Source organism: Neovison vison, chromosome 6, assembly GCF_020171115.1.
Source record: "Neovison vison isolate M4711 chromosome 6, ASM_NN_V1, whole genome shotgun sequence".
NCBI classification, from domain to species: Eukaryota; Metazoa; Chordata; class Mammalia; order Carnivora; family Mustelidae; genus Neogale; species Neogale vison.
The window spans coordinates 118,874,664-118,894,708 of NC_058096.1; the positions used below are offsets into that span (position 1 = coordinate 118,874,664).

Sequence of the window (20,045 nt, forward strand, 5' to 3'; positions counted from 1 at the left end):
TGACCTTTTAGTCCACTTTTATACACTTAGTGCGGTCAGACTAGCCAAAATCCTGCATAACTTTCATCTTACTCACTCAGTAACCTCTACACCTTTTATTTTTAGAGCCCTTCCTCATTTCCTTCTGGGTCTACTTTTACCCCCTCAGGAATATGAATGAAGGCCCCCAGCAGAACTGATCAACATCATGCCATAAGTCTCATAACCCAAAATTTCTATCCAAGATTACCCTTCTACTCAGGACCCACTTACGGTGATTGATCTTTAAAGGCTTATTAATATAATAATATGGACTTACTACAAAATCAATTAATGAAAACATTGGGATTTTAGTGAAAATGAAAATTCAGAGTTTTAAATGACAGTTACAGTCTAATAGTTTTATCATCTAATTGATTTCTCTATCAAAATTTAAATATATGTTACAAGAAAATGGTGAGTCACACATATAATTTTAAATGGCTTTAAAGCTTATCTTGTAATCTCAGCATATTCAGCTAAACTGAGATGGGAAGAAAGCTTTATTCCAGTAGCTATATATGTTAGTGTGTGAGTTCATGTTCATTAATTGGTGGTTTGGTAGGTAAGATGTATGTCTCTTATTGCCATTTTGATTTTAAATTTTAATTGTTATAAAGTAACAATTTAAAGTTTGTGCCAGAGTGAGAAACTGGCACAAATATATTGCTCAGAAAGTCAAATAATATAAAAATATATATAGTATAAAATAGTATAAAAATATATCATTCAGAAAGTTGAGTATAAAAAGCTCAAAATCAATAATGGCATGGGGCACCTGGGTGGCTCAGTGGGTTAAGCCACTGCCTTCGGCTCAGGTCATGATGTCAGGGTCCTGGGATTGAGCCCCGCATCGGGCTCTCTGCTCAGCAGGGAGCCTGCTTCCTCCTCTCTGTCTGCCTCTCTGCCTACTTGTGATCTCTGTCTGTCAAATAAATAAATAAAATCTTAAAAAAAAAATAATAGCATTCTGCTGCCTCAACCATCTCCCTCCCCAGTTGTTGTTGTTGTTGTTGTTGTTGTTTAAAGATTTTTTATGTATTTATTTGACAGAGAGAAATCACAAGTAGATGGAGAGGCAGGCAGAGAGAGAGAGAGAGGGAAGCAGGCTCCCTGCCAAGCAGAGAGCCCGATGCGGGACTCGATCCCAGGACCCTGAGATCATAACCTGAGCCGAAGGCAGCGGCCTAACCCACTGAGCCACCCAGGCGCCCCCAGTTGTTGTTTTTTAAGATTTTATTTATTAGAGAGAGTGTGCTTGCACGTGCACATGGAGGAGGGGAAGAGGGAGGGAGAGAGAGAGAGAGAGAGAGAATCTCAAGCAGACTCCCTGCTGAGTGCTGAGTGTGGAGCTGCCACATGACTCGATCTCATGACCCTGAGATCATGACCTGAGCTGAAATCATGAGTTGGACCTTTAACCAACTAAGCCACCAGGCATCCCTCCACCTCCCCAGTTTTAATGTCTGGAAGCATTTACCTTTTCTGCCTTTGACTATTTCCACTAGCATTTGCTGACAAAATAGCGGGCTTTAACAGCTTTACTGGATTTATCAGTCTTGACATTTATTTATGTCAGCTCCTGTTATGGTAGATGACTTTATTTTTTTTATTTTTATTTTTATTTTTATTTTTTAAGATTGTATTTATTTATTAGAGAGAGAGAATGCACAGAAGTAGGCAGAGCGGCAGGCTGAGGGAGAGGGACAATCAGGCTTCCTGCTAAGCAGGGAGCCTGATGTGGGGCTCAATACCAGGACCCTGGGATCATGACTTGAGCCATAGGCAGATGCTTAACTGACTGAGCCATCCAGGGAATCTGATAGACGATGGTTTAACTTTCTTACACACTATCACGATCATAGCTTTACTTCCCTCCTACTGTCTTCCCAGTGTAGTTTTATCACAACTTTTGATCCAAGTATTATTGTTTATGTTACTACAACTATATAAATGTTGTTCCCTGCCAATTCAGTTGATATACTCTGATTTTATTTCTTTTTTCTACATCTTATTTTTGTTGCTGTTTTCATCTTTTTTTGTTTTGTGTTTGCTTAGTTTTTTTATGTGCCTATGGCTAATTCCTCCCTCCTTTTCTAGCAGAGAGACCACATTCATGTAATTTTTATTACACTATTGTAATTGTTCTATTTTATTATTAGTTATTGTTGTTAATTTCTTAACATACCTAATTCATAAATTAAACTTTATCATGTATATGTATACAGGTATGTATGTCTAGGAAAAATCATAGTATATATCAGATTTGGTACTATCTGCAGTTGCTGCATCGCTGGGGGTTTTGAAACATATCCCCCATAGATAAGAGGGGAATGACTACAGGCATTCAAGAGCTAAGGATGGGATGGGGTTGGGTAGGAAAGTGCTGAGGTCTCTTCACTGCGTAGTCTTCCTCTTTTTTTTTTTTTTTTTTATTAAATTTTTTTTTTTTTTTTAATTTGACAGAGAGAAATCACAAGTAGATGGAGAGGCAGGTAGAGAGAGAGAGGGAAGCAGGCTCCCTGCTGAGCAGAGAGCCCGATGCGGGACTCGATCCCAGGACCCTAAGATCATGACCTGAGCTGAAGGCAGTGGCTTAACCCACTGAGCCACCCAGGCGCCCCTGTAGTTTTCCTCTTAAATCCTCTGTTTTCAACTGGCAGCTCATCCTGACTTTCCACTGTGCTTGAGATTCCTGAATTCAAAGGCTTTTGATTCAGTTTCACTAGAGAATAACTTATTGACCCCTGTGGTGATTGGAGAGAGGTTGTGCTGCATGAGTTGAGATTGGACTCTTAGGCATTTAACTTGTTCTTTGTACACACTATCATCTAATCCATTGGTTATGCCTACGTTTCTGTGGTATCAGGCCTCTGGTTTCTGTAGTTCTGTGAGAGCTTTTCACTAGTATTCCCATCTGTGAGCAACTAGATTTCATTTTACAATATCAGTTCATTATTAGGAAAGGAGATAAGTACATTAAGTTTGTTATTATTTAACTAGAAGCTCCTGTAAAAATTGTCTAGCTTTGAAATATCATGAATTGTTCATTTCCTTCTTATCACCCTGCAGAGCTGGCAGAACTGCCATTGATACGATTAGACTTCTCCTGCAATAAAATAACAGCAATCCCTGTTTGTTATCGGAACCTCAGGCACCTACAGATAATCACCCTAGATAACAATCCACTACAGTCTCCTCCCGCACAGGTAAACTCTAGTGGGTCTGAAGTATGTTGGAAACTTTTTCAACAAAGGGTGAATTTACAAATTGAAGTTCTATGCATTTATCTTTTTGTTGGAAATGAAATTCTTTTAAAATAAACTCACACACATATGTATTCTTTAGAAGCCCTGAATAAATGGGATGAAGGGCAGGTAATATTTCCAGAAGTGTTTCGGCTTTCATTAAATTGACTTACTTTTTTAGGCTGAAGGGTTCTTCTTGAAGTTTCTCTAATATAATTTGAGTTAATTTCTTTCTAGTAAAATTTTCATGTAGGCAATGTAAACATGAGAGACACGTAAAAATACTTGGTTTTCAGAATTAAAGATTATCAGTGCATTTCTTCTGACCATTGTTTTTGTCCCTTTTTATTTCTAAAATCTTAAGTTCCTCGTTTAGTTAATTTGGTCATTTGTTTATCAGTGACAGATACGAAACTATTTAATAATAATTATAAGGTAACTTTACATATAGATTCCAGCCATCCCATGATCTGAAAAAATTTGCCAGTCTGTATATTTTTGAATTTAATTTAATTTATTCTTTTATTACGTTCAGTTAGCCAACATATAGTACATTATTAGTTTTGATACAGTGTTCAGTGATTCATTCGTTGTATATAACACCCATTGCTCATCACAGCACGTGCCAGCCTGTATTTTTCACTGTAGCATTTGAACTCTATAGTTGATGATGGTCTTGTTCAGACCTCTAGATGGCAACTATAAAGCTTTATGAGTAACCTTCATTCCTATAGAAGGATCTCATAATCCTAAAGAATTTGTATTTTGACTTCCATCAACAGAAATAGAATTTTAATAATTAATCATTCTGCTTTTCTCTCTTACAGAAAGTAGGATTCAAAACATAATTGTGCATGATTGTTGAATTTCTAAAAGCAAAAGTTACCAGTGTAATCCGTGGGGTACAATGCTTTAAATCCCTGACTATGCCTAACTAGTCAGGATGATAAGTTTATTTAGTATTCTCTCAGTGTTTATAATCATAAGTTACTTATTTTATATGTTACTGAAAACTTTTCTTGACCAGAAAACAAAAAATCTGTATTTATATCACTTAAACACATAGAATAACTAAAAATATGTTATAATGAGTATTTGATTTCTAATATCGCTATATGTAGTTGATAGAAATGCCTGCTGTTTCTAATATATAATAAATAAAAAGCTGATTGTGATTGTTAACAGGGAACACCTACATTTCGGATGAGTAATAATTTGGTTGTGTGTATATGTTACTTTTTTTAGATATGTATTAAAGGCAAAATTCACATATTTAAGTACCTGAACATACAAGCATGTAAGATTGCTCCAGATCTGCCAGATTATGATAGGAGACCCTTGGGTTTTGGCTCCTGGTGAGTATATTTTATTTTTTTTTTTTATTTAATGTAGTCCATCTTATAGGGAGTCAAACTGGACCCTTAAATCTGCCTGAATTTTTAACTAAAGAGAAATAACCTATTTTGACACTGCTTTTCTCAGAATGTTTGTATTAAGTAAACAGTTGATTACAGATATCTGACAAAGTGTAGTTCTAAGTTAGGGTTTCTCCACCTCACACCTGTTGATATTTTGGGCAAGATAACTCTGTTTTGGGAAGCTGTCTTGTACATCAGAAGATGTTTATCAGTATTCCTGGCTTCTGTAGCACCTTCCCAGTGTGACAAACAAAAATGACTCCAGACATTGCCAAATACCTGCTGAGGGGTCCCTACTTGAAAACCTACTTGAAGTCTCAGTGACTTGAATGCCAACCTTGGCTCTTTTTTAATTCTGTGTTAATTCTGTGACTTAAAACACGTCACTCAAACTTTTGGGGGTTCATTTTTTCTTTAGGGAGTGGAGAGGTTGGATTTGATGACCATTAATGTCACTTCAGGATCTTTTAGTTGATGAATCCTTCAGCTATATAACACTTGAATTACAGGGTTATCTCTTTGGCATTCCCATCCATCTGGAACAATCTTAAGCAGCAGTAAATAAATTCAAAAGGCCTTTTAACAGACAAAATAGATGTCTCAGTGAAGGTGCCATAATGCATATAGGCCTTATTCAAAAGAGAACCCTTCTGGCCTTCTCTTCAAACCTGTCACATTTTACGTAAGAGCACAGTCCTAATGAGCTTGCTTCTCAGTATTCTAGTCTAAAACAGATCAACAGATTTCTCTTTAGGTAGAGTTTCTAAAAGCAGACATATTAAAAGCACAAATAATAATTTGAAAGGAAAAATAAAACTATAAAAAGCAGACACATATCAAAAAATTCAAGTTAGTGGTTAACTCTGAGAGGAAGGAAGATTCAGTCTGAGAGATGCATAAGGGGGCTTTAAAGGTATTAATATCTCATAATGTTTTAAAAGCTATGCCTGTTTTATTCATTTTTTATCTGTATGACATATTTCATAATTTTAACAAGATGTTTAAAAGCAGTAACACTCTAAAAACAGTGCCTTGATGCCATTAGGCATATATGCAAAGAACCTTCCATATTTCAGTAATATTTTAAGTTACTGCCATGTTAGAGCATAGTACCATAATTGATGCTCACCATGTAAATGCTAAGGTATGTTAGATATATCATTTCCAATAAAGGGAAATGTGCATTATGTTTAAATTTTAAATTTAGTTTAAATTGTTTTCATCAGAAATTGTTAGAATTAAATAAGTGCTTATGGTATAAAGGAGTAATTTCAAGCTGTCTGAAAATACAGAACCTTTTTTTTTTTTTCCTTAAAGATTTTATTTATTAGAGAAAAATGAGTGAGAAAACGAGCACAAGCTGGAGTGGGGGGGCAGGCAGAGGGAGAAGCAGGCTCTCCACTGAGCAGGGAGCCCAACACAGGGTTCCATCCTACGACTCCGGGATCATGACCTGAGCCAAAGTCAGATGTGTAACTGACTGAGCCACCCCACCCAGGTGCCCCCAGAACCAAGAAAATTAAGTATTACTCCAAAAGAACTTGACTTCTGCCCTTTGCCACAGACCATTTTCTTCACCACTGTATCCCTTAGTTCAGCTGAATGTTTGGCATACACAGTAGATACTCAACAAGTATTTATTAAAGGAATAAACAGTGAGTTTGGTCACACAAATGTTATTTACCTCCTAACTTTCCTCTGCTTAAAAGTTATCAGAACAACTTTGTAATGACATTCTGGGGGTTTTTTGGTCTGTCTATTAGATTGAAAAGTTTCATAGACAGAATGAAGGATGTTTAAAATACTAGTTCTAATCTGGTGGTTTAAGCATACAGTAATACAAGTTTTAGTGTATTCATACAAATACACAAGGAGAAATTAACCAATGTTATACATACCATAAAGGATTCCTACAAGAATATCTCAGTTCTAATACTTTTTTAATTCTGAAAAGACTAAAAGCAGGTATGTGATGTTTAAGGTTAAGAAATAAAAGGTTTTGACAGATGGTAGGGATTAGCTCTGGTATACTCTGTGCTAGTTCTAGGCCTCTGTTGGAGAATGGACTTTGACAGTGGAGAGAATTTGAAGGGATCCAGACCATTATATTGCCAAGAATTTTTAAATTTTCTCTATTCATTATATCCTTTTCTTTCTACAAGTCTTTTTCCCCTTACCTTGGTAAATGGCTTATAATATAGAACTGTTGTCTTATTTGTTGAAAAAATTTTGTTTTTTTCTATTCAAAATTTTCATTAAATGTGTTCTAGTCCTGTGCTCTTGAAAAATGTACAGCAAATAAACATAGGGACACTTGGGTGGCTCGGTTGGTTAAGGGTCTGCCTTCGGCTCAGGTCCTGGGATCAAGTCCTGCATTGGGCTCCTTGCTCAGCATGGTCCCTGCTTCTCCCTCTGCCTGCTTTTCCTTTGCTTGTACTTTCTCTCTCTGTCTGTCAAATACATAAATAAAACCTTTAAAAAAAAAAAAAGGTAGCTTTTATTTTACATATACACTAATTGACTTTTCCCCTTGGAGTTAATCATCTTTGTTAAGAAAATGTTTTCCTCTCCTGAAATAGAGGAGTAGGAACACAAACTGCCAATGCGGCCTTTGAGATTTGAGTGTCCGTCATTTCATGAAGACTTCTGGGGACATGTATGTGAGGGTATGTCCAAAGACTAAAGAGGAAGCCCTAGCCCGTATTTGGATAATGAGCTTTGATTAAGGCCAGTGGTGCTAATTGCAGAGCCTGTTTTTTTTTTCTGTCATGCTCTCCTTAGTCTTGAGAAGTAATTGGTCTTGGCCTAATTTTTTTTTAATATAGAAATCCTCATCACAATACTTGAAAAACATAAAACTTCTCAAAATAGCCTGGTAAGAGACATGTGTATTTCCTAAGACAAAAAGGCTTGAATCCGTGGAGAAGTATATCCTAAAAGGAAAGTCTAAATAGCATAAACATGTTGTATCTCTCCAGAGGAATTAGTAATTATAGATCTGATGTCTTTCAGTCCCTATAGTAATACCTCACCGTGCTTACTAGATTAATCTGTATTCTGTATTTCCCATTTTTTTGGAGTTATATTATTTGTAATTGTTTCAGAATGTGCTAGATAATATTTTTATATATAATACAAATAAAACATTTCCTTCAACTCCTCATGCAGTGGTGAATGGTATATTGTACCTTCATGTCTTTTTTACTGAGATACTGATTCATGAAATTGCACTATAGTTAGCAGTATCTTTATTCAAAATGCCACCATGGAGTGAGACTCTCTGTACTATTGGGCAGTCCATTTAACCTCTCTGGACTTCAGTTTCTTCAACATGATCTTTATTTACCCCAGTTATAACCTAACAGTAGTTATAGGATTGAATGACTTGTTTCTGAAAATGCTTGGCTGACCATAAAGTCCTATGTAAATATTAGGCTTTATAGTTTCTAGCTATCCGTGGTGATCTAGAACCAGTTTAGTCCTAAGAGTCCTGTCTTGGCTAAAGAGAATTTTTCTTAATCCTGTAGCTCTTCAGGTGTTCAGTGCAAATTAGGTGGTACTTTCTTTCATTCCTTACATGTAACTTCCTAATGACTTTTGCATAATAAATAAACTACAACCAGTCTTCCTTATTTTATAAAGGTCACAAATGTTTTATTTATTTCTAGATATGTTTCTAACTCCTTTAGCAAGTTGCACTTTTGTGATAACTTTTAAGTTTTACACCGTGGACATCTGTTTTTCAGTAGTCATCTGTAATGACCTATGCTTTTTTGCTGACTGGCTATATATTACAGACTAAATATATTCATGTATGGTAGTGTGGCAGTGAACCAAATCTGAGGAAAGACTAAGCCACTAGTAAGAAAAGCCCTGCTTCTGCAATCTGAGTAACAGAATTAATTCTCTCCAGCAAGCTCGAGCCTGTGAAAGCAATGATCATCCTTTACTCATATTTTTATTCTTAGCGTCTAGAATACTGTGTGACATTTGGTAAATGTTTGGTGAACTAAACCCAACATTTGGTGAACTAAATGTTTGGTAAACTAAATGAAGCAGATATAGTGACTTGTTGTAACGGCAAATGCTCTCTTTAGGGTACATTTTTTATAGAAACAATAATAATGAGTTTTATTTAGTCCTTTGTAATAGTATTTGTGGAAATCCGTAGCCTGTATTTTCTCAGTCTTTATAGCAAATCTGTGAGGTAGGTGTTACTAATCTTTTTTTTTTTTCCTTTAACTTACAAGGAAACAAGTTGAGAGAAGTTAAGCAAGTTAATTGACGTCACAAAGCTAGTAAATGATGGTGCCATGTCATCGGTCCAGATCTGTTAAACCATGAAAATAGCCATGTTTTATGCTCCTCACTGTACTCTACTGACTGACTTGCAGTGCAAGTTCCTGCTACAGAAAAGGCACTTACACATCTGAGTCCATGTTATGCTAGGTAGTTTATTAAGGAGTTTGGACTTTCAGATAGGGCATAGCTGGAGCCTGGCTGGCAGAACTCTGCCAGGCCTCCTGAGGGCCACATTTATTCATTGGGTGACCTCTGTCCTGATTTGCTTGTGACTAAGGGTTTTTCTGGGACACAGGACTTCAAGTTCTAAAACCAAGAAAACCCTGAGCAAATTCAGGGATTTGTAAACCTGCATATCCCATTTTAATCTTATCAGTTTAAACTCTGAATAAGAGTATGTGGAGAAGCTAAAAGTAACAAATAAAGGAGATAAATGAAATGATAGCTAATGCAGAGATTCTATTAATTCTGTTTATGTTACCCACTTGAAAAATACTGCAGTAAATTGAGGCTTATCTCAGTCGGCCACTTGATAGAATAATTGTTATATAGAACAGTGTCCTCTAGAAATTGGAAAATCTTTACTTGGAAAAAACACATAATATTTTAAAATACTTTTCAGTAAATCTTGAAATATACATACATCTTTTCGCAGCTGCAGAATTTTAAGTGTGGCTTAATGTATAATTTCATTAGAAAGCTTTTAAAATTGGGTACCTCGGCCTGCCTTTGCTATGATAAAACATATATAGTACCTATGTGAAAGATCTGGACTCTAAAATAAGCATAAAAGCAGACCTATCACATAGACGCTATAAATAAGACATTTTACTTCACTACTAACAATTAGGAAATATAGATGAAGGGCAAATGGATATTCATTGTATTGCTCTCCTAACTCTTGTATAGATACGAATTTTTCCAAAGTAAAAAGTAGGGAGAAATTAACTACTTTCTTTTAGAAAAGTAAATTTTTGTTTGTTTGTTTTTAAGTAATCTCTACATCCAACATGGGGCTCAGACTCATGACCCTGAGATCAAGAGTCACATGTTCTTCCAACTGAGCCATCCAGACACTGCTAGAAAAATAATTTTAGAATTCTGCTAAGAGACTTTCTTTTGCTAAATTATCTCAATGGGGGAGGGTGGAAAAATGAGGAAGATAACCAGAAGGTACCTGTATTTTTGGATCTTCATAATCAGAGCATATTTAGTACATTGGACAAATAGATGTATATATTAATTACTACATTAAAAGTAGAATCTTTATCCGTAAAGTGATGTTACAAAGACTGTCTTTTGTTCACATAGGGTTTTTTTGTTTTGTTTTTAGTTGACATAAAGCTTTCATTTATATAAAGGCATGTGAGTAGAAATGGTTAACCTCCTTTTAAAAAAATTAAGGTTTTTGAACTATGTAAGAATATGCGGAATACAAAATTCAGTACCAGAAGAACATAATTTTAAATTTGTACTTTTGAAAATTGCTTTTCAACCCCATGCTTATAAAATAAAATGCTAATAGACCATTTTTTAAAAATAAGCCTGTTGTGTTTTAGATTTCTAATTCATCTAACTTTTAAAAGTATGTTTAAGAATAAGCAAAAACTACAGCTATAAAACTTTTCAAAGAAAGTGTAAAAGAATATCATTGTGACATGGGATAGGCAGTGATTTCTGAGGATACAGAAAGCAATAACCATTAAAAAAAATGATAAATTAGAGTTCAGCAAAATGAAAAGTGTATCCTCATGAAAGAAAATACTAAGAAAATGAGTACACAAACCACAAACTGGGAGAAAATTTTGCAATATATGTATATGACACATACATATGACAGAGGACTTATATCCAAACTATAAAGGGTATCTGCAACTTAATGCTAAAAAGACAAACAACCCAATTAAAAATTGGACAAAAGACTTGATTAGATATTTAACAAAGATATACAAATGACTAATAAGCACCCAGAAAAGTGCTCAGTATCATTAATCATCATGGAAATGTAAATTAAGGCACAAGACTTTATTACAGTCCTACTAGAATGACTAAAAACTGACAACACCAGATGTTTAGTGGGGGTGTGGAGCAATGAGTGCTCTCATACACTGCTTGCAAAATTGTAAAATGGCACATCCCCTTTGACAAGAGAATTTGAAGATTTTTAAACAGCTTTATTGAGATATAATGTACAAATCATAACATTTATCTATTAAGTGTGCAGTTCAGTGTATTTTGGTAAATGATGCTGTCATGAGACTACCAACACTATCAAGACAGCTATCATTTCCATCATCTGTGGGCCCCTTTACAGTAGATAAGTCCTTTCCCCTTCACTCAGCCCCAGGCAGCTACTGATCTGCTCTCAATCAGTACAGTTTTACTCTTTTAGAGTTTCATATAAATGAAATCAAACATTATGTAGTGTTTTGTGGCTGACTTTTTAGCAGACTATTTTTGAGATTACTGGTATATTTAGAAATGGGCAAAAGAATGGACCTTTCACAAAAAGAAGATAAATGAATGGCCAACAACCCACACAAAATTAGACTCAATATCATCAGTCATCAGAAAAATACTAATTAAAACAACAGTGAGATGCCACTTTTCGCTCACCAGAAGAGCTGAGAGGAACGACTGACAACACAAGTGTTGGCAGCTGGAACTCAGATACATTGCTGGTGTGAGTGCAAAATGGTACAGCTACTTTCAAAAGCAGATTGGGAGTTTTTTTTTTGTTTTTGTTTTTAAGTGATGCCTACACTTAAATAATTTATCTATTCTACTTGAAGGTATTAAAACCATCAAGAATTTCACTGACAGAGTGCTTAACACAAAAAGCCAGATTAGAAAAAAATTATATATGATTCTATTTTTTGAGTTCCAGAATAAGCAAAACTAATTGTATTACTTTTTCATTGCTGCCATAACAAATTACCACAAACTAAGATTTTTAAACGCAAATTTATTATCTTATGGTTTTGTTAGGTCACAAGTCTAAGTCTTGGTCTCATTGGGCTAAAATCAAGATGCTGGCAGAGCTTTGTTCTTTTCTGTAGGCTCTGAGTATAGGATACATTTCCTTGCATTTTTCAGCTACTGGAGAGAAGCTGTCCACATTCCTTGTCTCTTAACCAGAAGTCATCTTCAGGCCATCATTTTCCTCTTCCACTTTTAAGGACCCTTTTGATTACATTATGTCCATTCAGATAATTTAAAATAATCGCCCTATTTTAAGATCACTGACTAGCAGTCTTATTTTTACTTTCAACCTTAGTTCCCCTTTGCCATGTAAAGAAACATATTTATAGGTTCCAGGGGTTAGATCTTAGACATCTTTGGGGATTGTTATTTTGCCTTTCATCCTAATTTAATGTGAAAAAATCAGAAGAGTGGTTATCTCTTAAGAGCACACTATAGCATGATGAGGGGAACTGACTGTGGAAAGGGATGTGTGGGGATTTTCAGGCAAAGTAGAAATGTCCTACATCATGAGAGAAGTGTATATTACAAAGATGAATTCATTTATCAAGTATGTAGCTAAGGTGTATACATTTCAGTGGATATGAATTTTATCTTTAAAAAGCACTATTGAGGGGTGCCTAGGTGGTTCAGTCAGTTAAGTGTCTGACTCTTGATTTCAGCTCAAGTCACAATCTCAGGGTCATGAGATTGAGCCTTGTGTCAGATTCCATGCTGGGTGTGGAGTCTGCTTAAAATTCTCCCTCCCTCCCTCTGCCCTTCCCCACTCATTCTCTCTCTCTTAAAAAAATAAATAAAAGGAATTGAAGGGGGCACTTGGGTGGTCAGTTGGTTAAGTGTCTGACTCTTGATTTCAGCTCAGGTCTTTGTCTCAGGGCAGTGAGCTCAAGCCCTGCATTGGGGGACATGGTAAATGGGTTAGAAGCATAGATGAAACAAGAATGGCACTGTTGACATTTTTGAAAACTGAATGAATGCTGTTATATTGGTATACTGGTATACATTATACTGTTTATTTTAGTTTGGAATTTTTAGTATTAAGTCAAAAGAATGCCCATTTAATTCTAAGTGAATTAAATCAATAAATGCCATGGTAATGTTTATTAGTAAAATTGCATTTAATTTATTTCAAATGTTAATTTTAAAACCTCAAACTACCCAGTAACAACTAGAGTCTCTCTTTGGCAGCCATGAAGAACTGTACTCAGGTCGCCCTTATGGAGCCCTTGATTCAGGTTTCAATAGTGTGGACAGTGGTGATAAGAGATGGTCAGGGAATGAAGTAAGTTGTTTCTTTTATTCTGCATGTTGTAACACCTGATTAAGAGACAATAAAATGATGAAAATGAAAAGTATCTTAATTGGATTCAGTTTCTCATTACATAAAATATGGAAAACCCAAGGAAGATATAAAACCACAGAGTACTGCCATCCAGAAATGATGCTCTGTTTCTTTGCCATCTTTTTACCACGCATTTTACATGTTTGTTACCTTACTGTCTTGTATAAATAGTTTAATATCCTAGAAAGCCAAATGGGAATTGAGCCAATTATAACCGAAGCCTTAAGTTTGTAGGGCTGGGTGACCTTGAGCAGAGGTTGCAAAAGGGGTGCTTCAAGGTGACAGGATAGGACTATAGGCTGATGGGTAATAGGACAGGAACCTTAGCGAAGACTATTAACATGATCAAGATAAATAATTGTCTAATTAATTATATCTTTTTTCTCTTGTGTTTAGTTATTGTTATGCTTTCTTTTTTTGCTCTCAGTTGGGTTAAATGATGAAATAAGCTTTTATTAGCAAGACTGATAACCTCCCATTTGTAGCACTATTTCATTCTTTCCAAAGCAAATGAACTTAAGACCACAGCCCATTTGTAATTTGGAATTGCTTGTGTATGTACCAGGAGATGTGTTCATAATCATATCTGTATCGATGCAGATACGTAGATAATTTAAATTCATGTTTATTTGTAAAGTGATGTATAACCCTCCATCGCTTTTTTAAATTATGTAAAATAAATATACATAACATAAAATATACCATTTTATTCTTAAGTGTACATATCAGTGACATTAAGTACACTCACATTGTTGAGACAGTGTTACTACTGTACTATTCATTTCCAGGAGTTTTTTGCTATTTCTTCTTAAGTATAAATTCATATCCATGCTTTCAGTACTGTGTTGTCTAAAGTTTGAAATGATGTTTTTAAACAGTACCACTTTTTTTTTTTAAGCCTACAGATGAATTTTCAGATCTGCCTCTTCGAGTAGCAGAAATAACTAAGGAACAAAGACTGCGAAGAGAAAGCCAGTACCAGGAGACTCGGAGCAGTTTAATAGTAACAAATGGTGGAGGTGAGTGGAACTCCTGACCACAGCCAGTCTTTACAGTCACTGGCATTTTTAAGTGGTCATTTTCACATTCATTTCTTTTGTTTGTATATCTGTAGCTTCTCCAGCTCTTACTTAATTTTATTTATTTATTTGAGAGAGAGCACGAGCCAGGGGAGGAGCTGAGGGAGGAGAAGCAGATTCCCCACTGAGAGGGGAGCCCAACGTGGGGCTCAATCCCAGGACCCCAAGATCATGACGTGAGCCGAAAGCAGGCGCTTAAGTGACTGAGCCACTTAGGTGCCCCTGCAGCTCTTCTTTTAAAGACTTCCTCATATGATTGGAAAAAAGTTGTTTTCCATTGGTATTAAATTTTAATTTCTCTAAGTTTTCAGGCTTGCAGTTAAAATACAGTATTTCTTGCGCCTGAGTGGCTCAGTGGGTTAAGCCTCTAACTTCAGCTCAGGTCATGATCTCAGGGTCCTGGGATCGAGCCCCACATTGGGCTCTCTGCTTGGCAGGGAGCCTGCTTCCCCCCTCTCTGCCTGCGTCTGCCAACTTGTGATTTCTCTCTCTCTGTCAAATAAATAAACAAAATCTTTAAAAAAAAAATACAGTGTTTCTCACTTATTTTTATCTTGGAAGGAAACTTCATTAAAGACTATTTACCTGGAATAGATCTTTGTTAATCCTGATTTCATCATGATTCTCTTTTAAAGTACTATTTCCCCTTTTTTTTGTTTTTAAGATTTTATTTATTTATTTGACAGATCACAAGTAGGCAGAGAGGCAGGCAGAGAGAGAGAGAGGGGGAAGCAGGCTCTCTGCAGAGCAGAGAGCCCAATGTGGGGCTCGATCCCAGGACCCTGGGATCATGACCTAAACTGAAGGCAGAGGCTTTAACCCACTGAGCCACCCAGGCGACCCACTATTCTCCCTTTTTAAGATTCTCCCTTTGGTCATTCTTTGACCACTTCCAGGAATTCAGTGCATTTCTTAATATTCACCTTTTCATTCATCTTAGATTGTATTCTTCAACAGCATCTGAATCTAAGTTTTATTTATTTTGATATTTAAAATCGTGTAATTTAGGGACATCTGGGTAGCTCAGTCATTAAGTGTCTGCCTTTGGCTCAGGTCATGATCCCAGTGTCCTGGGATTGAGCCCCACGTTGGGCTCCCTGCTCAGGGGGAAGCCTGCTTCTCCCTCTCCCTCTCCCCTGGCTTGTGTTCCCCTCTCTCTCTCTCTCTCTTTCTCTCTCTCTCTCTCTGTGTCAAATAAATAAATAAAATCTTTAAAAAATAAAAAAATGAATAAAAATGTGTAATTTAAATTAAAAAATTCTTTTTTAAAAAAAATATTTATTTATTTATTTGCCAAATCACAAGTAGGCAGAGCAGCAGGCAGAGAGAGAGGAGGAAGCAGGCTCCCTTCGGGGCTTGATCCCAGGACCTCGAGATCATGGCCTGAGCCGAAGGCGAGGCTTAACCCACTGAGCCACCCTATACTCATCACAAGTGCATTCCTTTAACTCCCATCACCTATTTAACCCATCCCCCATCCAACTTCCCCTCTGGTAACCATCACTTTATTCTTTGTAGTTAAGTCCTTTTCTTGGGCCTGGGTGGCTCAGTTGGTTAAGCATCTGCCTTCAGCTCGGGTCATGATCTCGGGGTCCTGAAATTGAGCCCCACATCAGGCTCTCTGCTCAGCAGACACACACACACATGCACACACACACACACACCACATCTTCTTTATCCATTCATCTGTTGGTGGGCACCTAGCTGCTTCCATAATTTGGCCATTGTAAACAATGCTGCAAAAACATGGGGTGCATATGTCCCTTTGACTTAGTGTTTTTGTACTCTTTGGGTAAATACCTAGTAGTGGGATTGCAGAATAGTAAGATAGTTCTATCTTTAACTTTTTGAGGAGCCACCATACTATTTTCCACAGTGACTATACCAGTTTGCATTCCAACCAGTCGTGCATAAGAGTTCATTTTCTCCACATCCTCGCCAACACCTGTTGTTTCTTGTGTTGTTGATTTTAGCCATTCTGATAGGTATGAGGTGCTATCTCATTGTATTTTTGATATGCATTTCCCTGATGATGAGCATTTTTCATGTGTCTGTTGGCCACCTGGATGTCTTCTTAAGAGCTTTCATCCTTGAATGATGATTTCAATTAAGTGACTTGCTCTCTTTTTTTTCCTTACCATTTTATATTCTGTACTCCTGTTACTTACCATTCCATGCACATTTTAGTGGTTTTCTTTTTAATCTTGCTTTAATATGAGATATGTTTCCCCTTAGTTTCAGACTTAAAATACTTTTGTTCTGATCAGTGCTGTCTAGTATGGTAGCCACTAGAAACGTGGTTATTGAGCATTTGACATGAGCCTTTCTAACTTCTTTTTTTTTTTTTTTTTTTTTTTTTTTACTTTTCTTTATTGAAGTAATCTTCACACCTGACCTGGGACTTGAACTCACAACCCTGAGATCAAGAGTTGCTTGTTCTTCTTACTGAGCCAGCCAGGCGCCCCTGAAATGAGGCCTTTCTAAATTAAGATGTACTATAACTGTAAAATACACATGGAGTTTTGAAGAATTTAACATGGCGGGGAAGAATGTATAATATCAGTAATACTTTATATTACTTACATGCTATAATGACACTATTTTAGATATATTAGACAAAGTAAAATCTATTATTAAAATGAGTGTCACATTTTCTTTTGACTTTTTTTAAGGTGGCTACTAGATAATTTTTATTACTTATATGGTTCACTTTTATGGCTTGCATTCTGTTTCTCTTGGACTGTACTGATCTAGATATTGTGTAAAGGTGATGTTGCTTTCTTGGGAAGTAGTCCTAAAATGAACCATTAATTATTTAGTCACACAAATTGTAGCTCATTGAAAAAGATGGATTTATGTACCTGGTTTCTAATGTGGATATAGATTTATAACCTTTGTATCCTTTTACCTGTTATTATTAACTCTGGTAACTCAAAATTCATTTTTTTATTAATGGCCAATATGGAAATTTTTAGAAATAAGTAAATCTGAGGGTTTACTTATGGTTAGGTGGTTAGGTGTCCGACTCTTGATTTCAGCTGAGGTCATGATCTTAGGGTTGTGAGATTGAGCCTCATTTGGTCTGTATTCTCAACACGGAATCTGCTTGAGAGTCTCTCTCTCCTTTTCCCTCTGCTCCTCCCCCTGCTCTTTCTCTCTCTCCCTCTCAAATAAATAAAAACTTGTTTTAAAGAGGAAAGAAATAATTAAATCTGAAAACAGAAAAATAAACTTCTCTGAGTTCTTTATTCCCAGCAACTGTCACTTATAAGTAGTCTGATGAACATCATACAATAATGGTTGGGGTTTAGTCTCTGGAGAAACCTTAGAAAGCTTAGTAGCAAGGTTTTTGCCCCTACTATGCCATTTTAGCCAGCTTTTAAATATAGTTACTCTTGGGAGCTCCTGGCTGCCACAGTTGATGGAGCATGCAACTCTTGATCTTAGGATTGTGTGTTCGAGCCCCAGGTTGAGTATGGAGATTGCTTAAAATTAAAATCTTAAAAAAGAAAAATGTTACTTTTTAAACGTAATAGAAAACTCCCAAACATATTAGAATAATGATATGGCTATATCTTACTCATAGGCCTTTTACCCCAAAGCATTTTGAGAAGCAAAAATTCTCAAATGATTCCCTCTGTCTCCAAACTGCTACAAAATATCTACACTGCTGACCTCTAGAAAATAAATTTTTAAATAAGAAAATCATTGTTCTAAGTATGGACAACAGTTACAGGAAGAGAAACAGTGGTCAACAGCTGTTTCTTTATTTCTGAGTCCACTTTCCTCCTGTCCTTTCTCTTTCATTTTGACTTGACTATGTTAGGTTTCCTGCCTCCCAGTTCCTTGAAGGGTAGGATTAAGCCCTTAAACTAAAACGGGGGGAAGGGGGCAATTTAAAAGAATATGTACTCCCCAATGTTTAAAAATTATTCTTCCTCTCTTTGTCTCACAAACTCAAACTGTCTGGTTTAAAACAGTAAAGAGCTATCCAAAGAAAAAAGAAATATTAAAGGTCTATAATTCCATAATTAGTATCAATTACTGCATTCTTTAGTGAATTAGGACTAAGATTTTTCTAGAACTTATTTTTGTGAGTGGCCATGGACTTAAAAAGAAAGGCTTACCTAATTTACACTTCTTCTCACTCCTCCCACTTTCAGAATAGAAAATATTAGGGAAAAGGAAAGAATGCAACTGAATGTGTTTATTGGCTGTTGAATTTGACTATTCTTTTCTGGTGTGTGTTTGTGTGTTATGGACAGTGGACCATGATCTGGACCAGATCGACTACATCGATAGCTGTACTGCGGAGGAGGAAGAGGATGAGATCAGACAGCCCAAAGGCCTGGAACCAGACAGCCTCAGTTCTCAGTTTATGGCGTACATTGAACAACGGCGAATCTCTCATGAGGTAGTACACACTTTTAAGCCTAAATATGTTGCTGTCCCCTAGTAAAAACAGTTCATGATGGTATAAATTTCTGTCATATTAGTGATTTATTGGTTTAGGCCCAATTATTTGTTTTATAAAGTTCAGTCCCAATTTCATGACTGAATTTTTCAGATTTATTGTAAAAAGTCACCCTACTTAATAGGGTTTAACTTTTTTTTTTTTTTTTTTTTTTTTTTTTTTTTTTTTTATTTATTTGAGAGAGAGAGAGACAGTGAGAGAGAGCACGAGCGAGGAGAAGGTCAGAGAGCGAAGCAGACTCCCCATGGAGCTGGGAGCCTGATGTGGGACTCGATCCCGGGACTCCAGGATCACGCCCTGAGCTGAAGGCAGTCGTCCAACCAACTGCGCCACCCAGGCGTCCCAGGGTTTAACTTTATTTTTCAAACAAAAAAACAGATTTCAGAATCTTGGAGAAGGAATAGGAGGAGTCCTAAGAGTATTCTATACCCTTGAAGAAAATGCAAATGAATGTAATGCTTTTCATTCACCTTGTTCTTACTGCCTTTTTATTGTTACCAACTGGTACATCATAGCTTCATTAGTAATTACAAGGATCAAACTAAACTGCAGACTTTGGAGCAACATACAAACTTAACCATAGAATTTCTATAATGCACTTAATTATATTGGATCTTTTATGCTAAGTCACACAGAATATAAATTGTTTGCCATTATAGTTCTTGGGTATCTCTTATAGTAGAGCATTGAGTTGCCTTAGAAAACAAATGAGCATTCAGCCCACAGTAGAATCACTGCCAATCCCCCAAGGGGCTCCAGTGGAAATTGCATTCTTCAGCGTATCTAGTCAGCATAATGAAACGGCTCCACTTCAGTGTGTGTAATGTTAATGTCTGGAGTTGGTCCCAAGCTCTGAGCAGGGGTTATTTGAGAAACACTCGGGGCCTTTTTAGAGAGTGATGTATTTAGCCTTTTAGAAATAGAGGATAATCACTCAAGTGGGATGTGTTGTGGAACGATATTAATCATTCTTTAAAAAAAAAAAAAAATCCTTCAGTTTCCCTGTCTGAAGACTTTTGAACAGTATTTTTTGTTGGTGTTCAGAAGACACTCTTATATTTAAAGTTGGATAAAGATATTTAAATCGAAGTCCTGCAGCCCAGCAATAGTGTACCAGGAAATTAATGAAACTACATGTGACTCAGGATATGAACATTCTTACTAGAACAAAGGGTGACTACT

The 20,045-nt window shown here is 36.3% G+C and overlaps 1 protein-coding gene across 7 annotated transcripts in view; it reads left to right on the plus strand.

The window, feature by feature from the left end:
- LRCH3 (leucine rich repeats and calponin homology domain containing 3) overlaps positions 1–20,045 on the plus strand; it is a 120,592-nt gene that overhangs the window by 58,989 nt on the left and 41,558 nt on the right. For all 7 annotated transcript variants that reach the window (XM_044252122.1, XM_044252125.1, XM_044252127.1 and 4 more), the window contains exons 5-9: positions 3,091–3,227; positions 4,512–4,621; positions 13,157–13,250; positions 14,209–14,329; positions 18,655–18,803. In XM_044252122.1, coding sequence (XP_044108057.1) covers positions 3,091–3,227; positions 4,512–4,621; positions 13,157–13,250; positions 14,209–14,329; positions 18,655–18,803 — 611 coding nt within the window. The remainder of the gene's footprint in view (positions 1–3,090; positions 3,228–4,511; positions 4,622–13,156; positions 13,251–14,208; positions 14,330–18,654; positions 18,804–20,045) is intronic.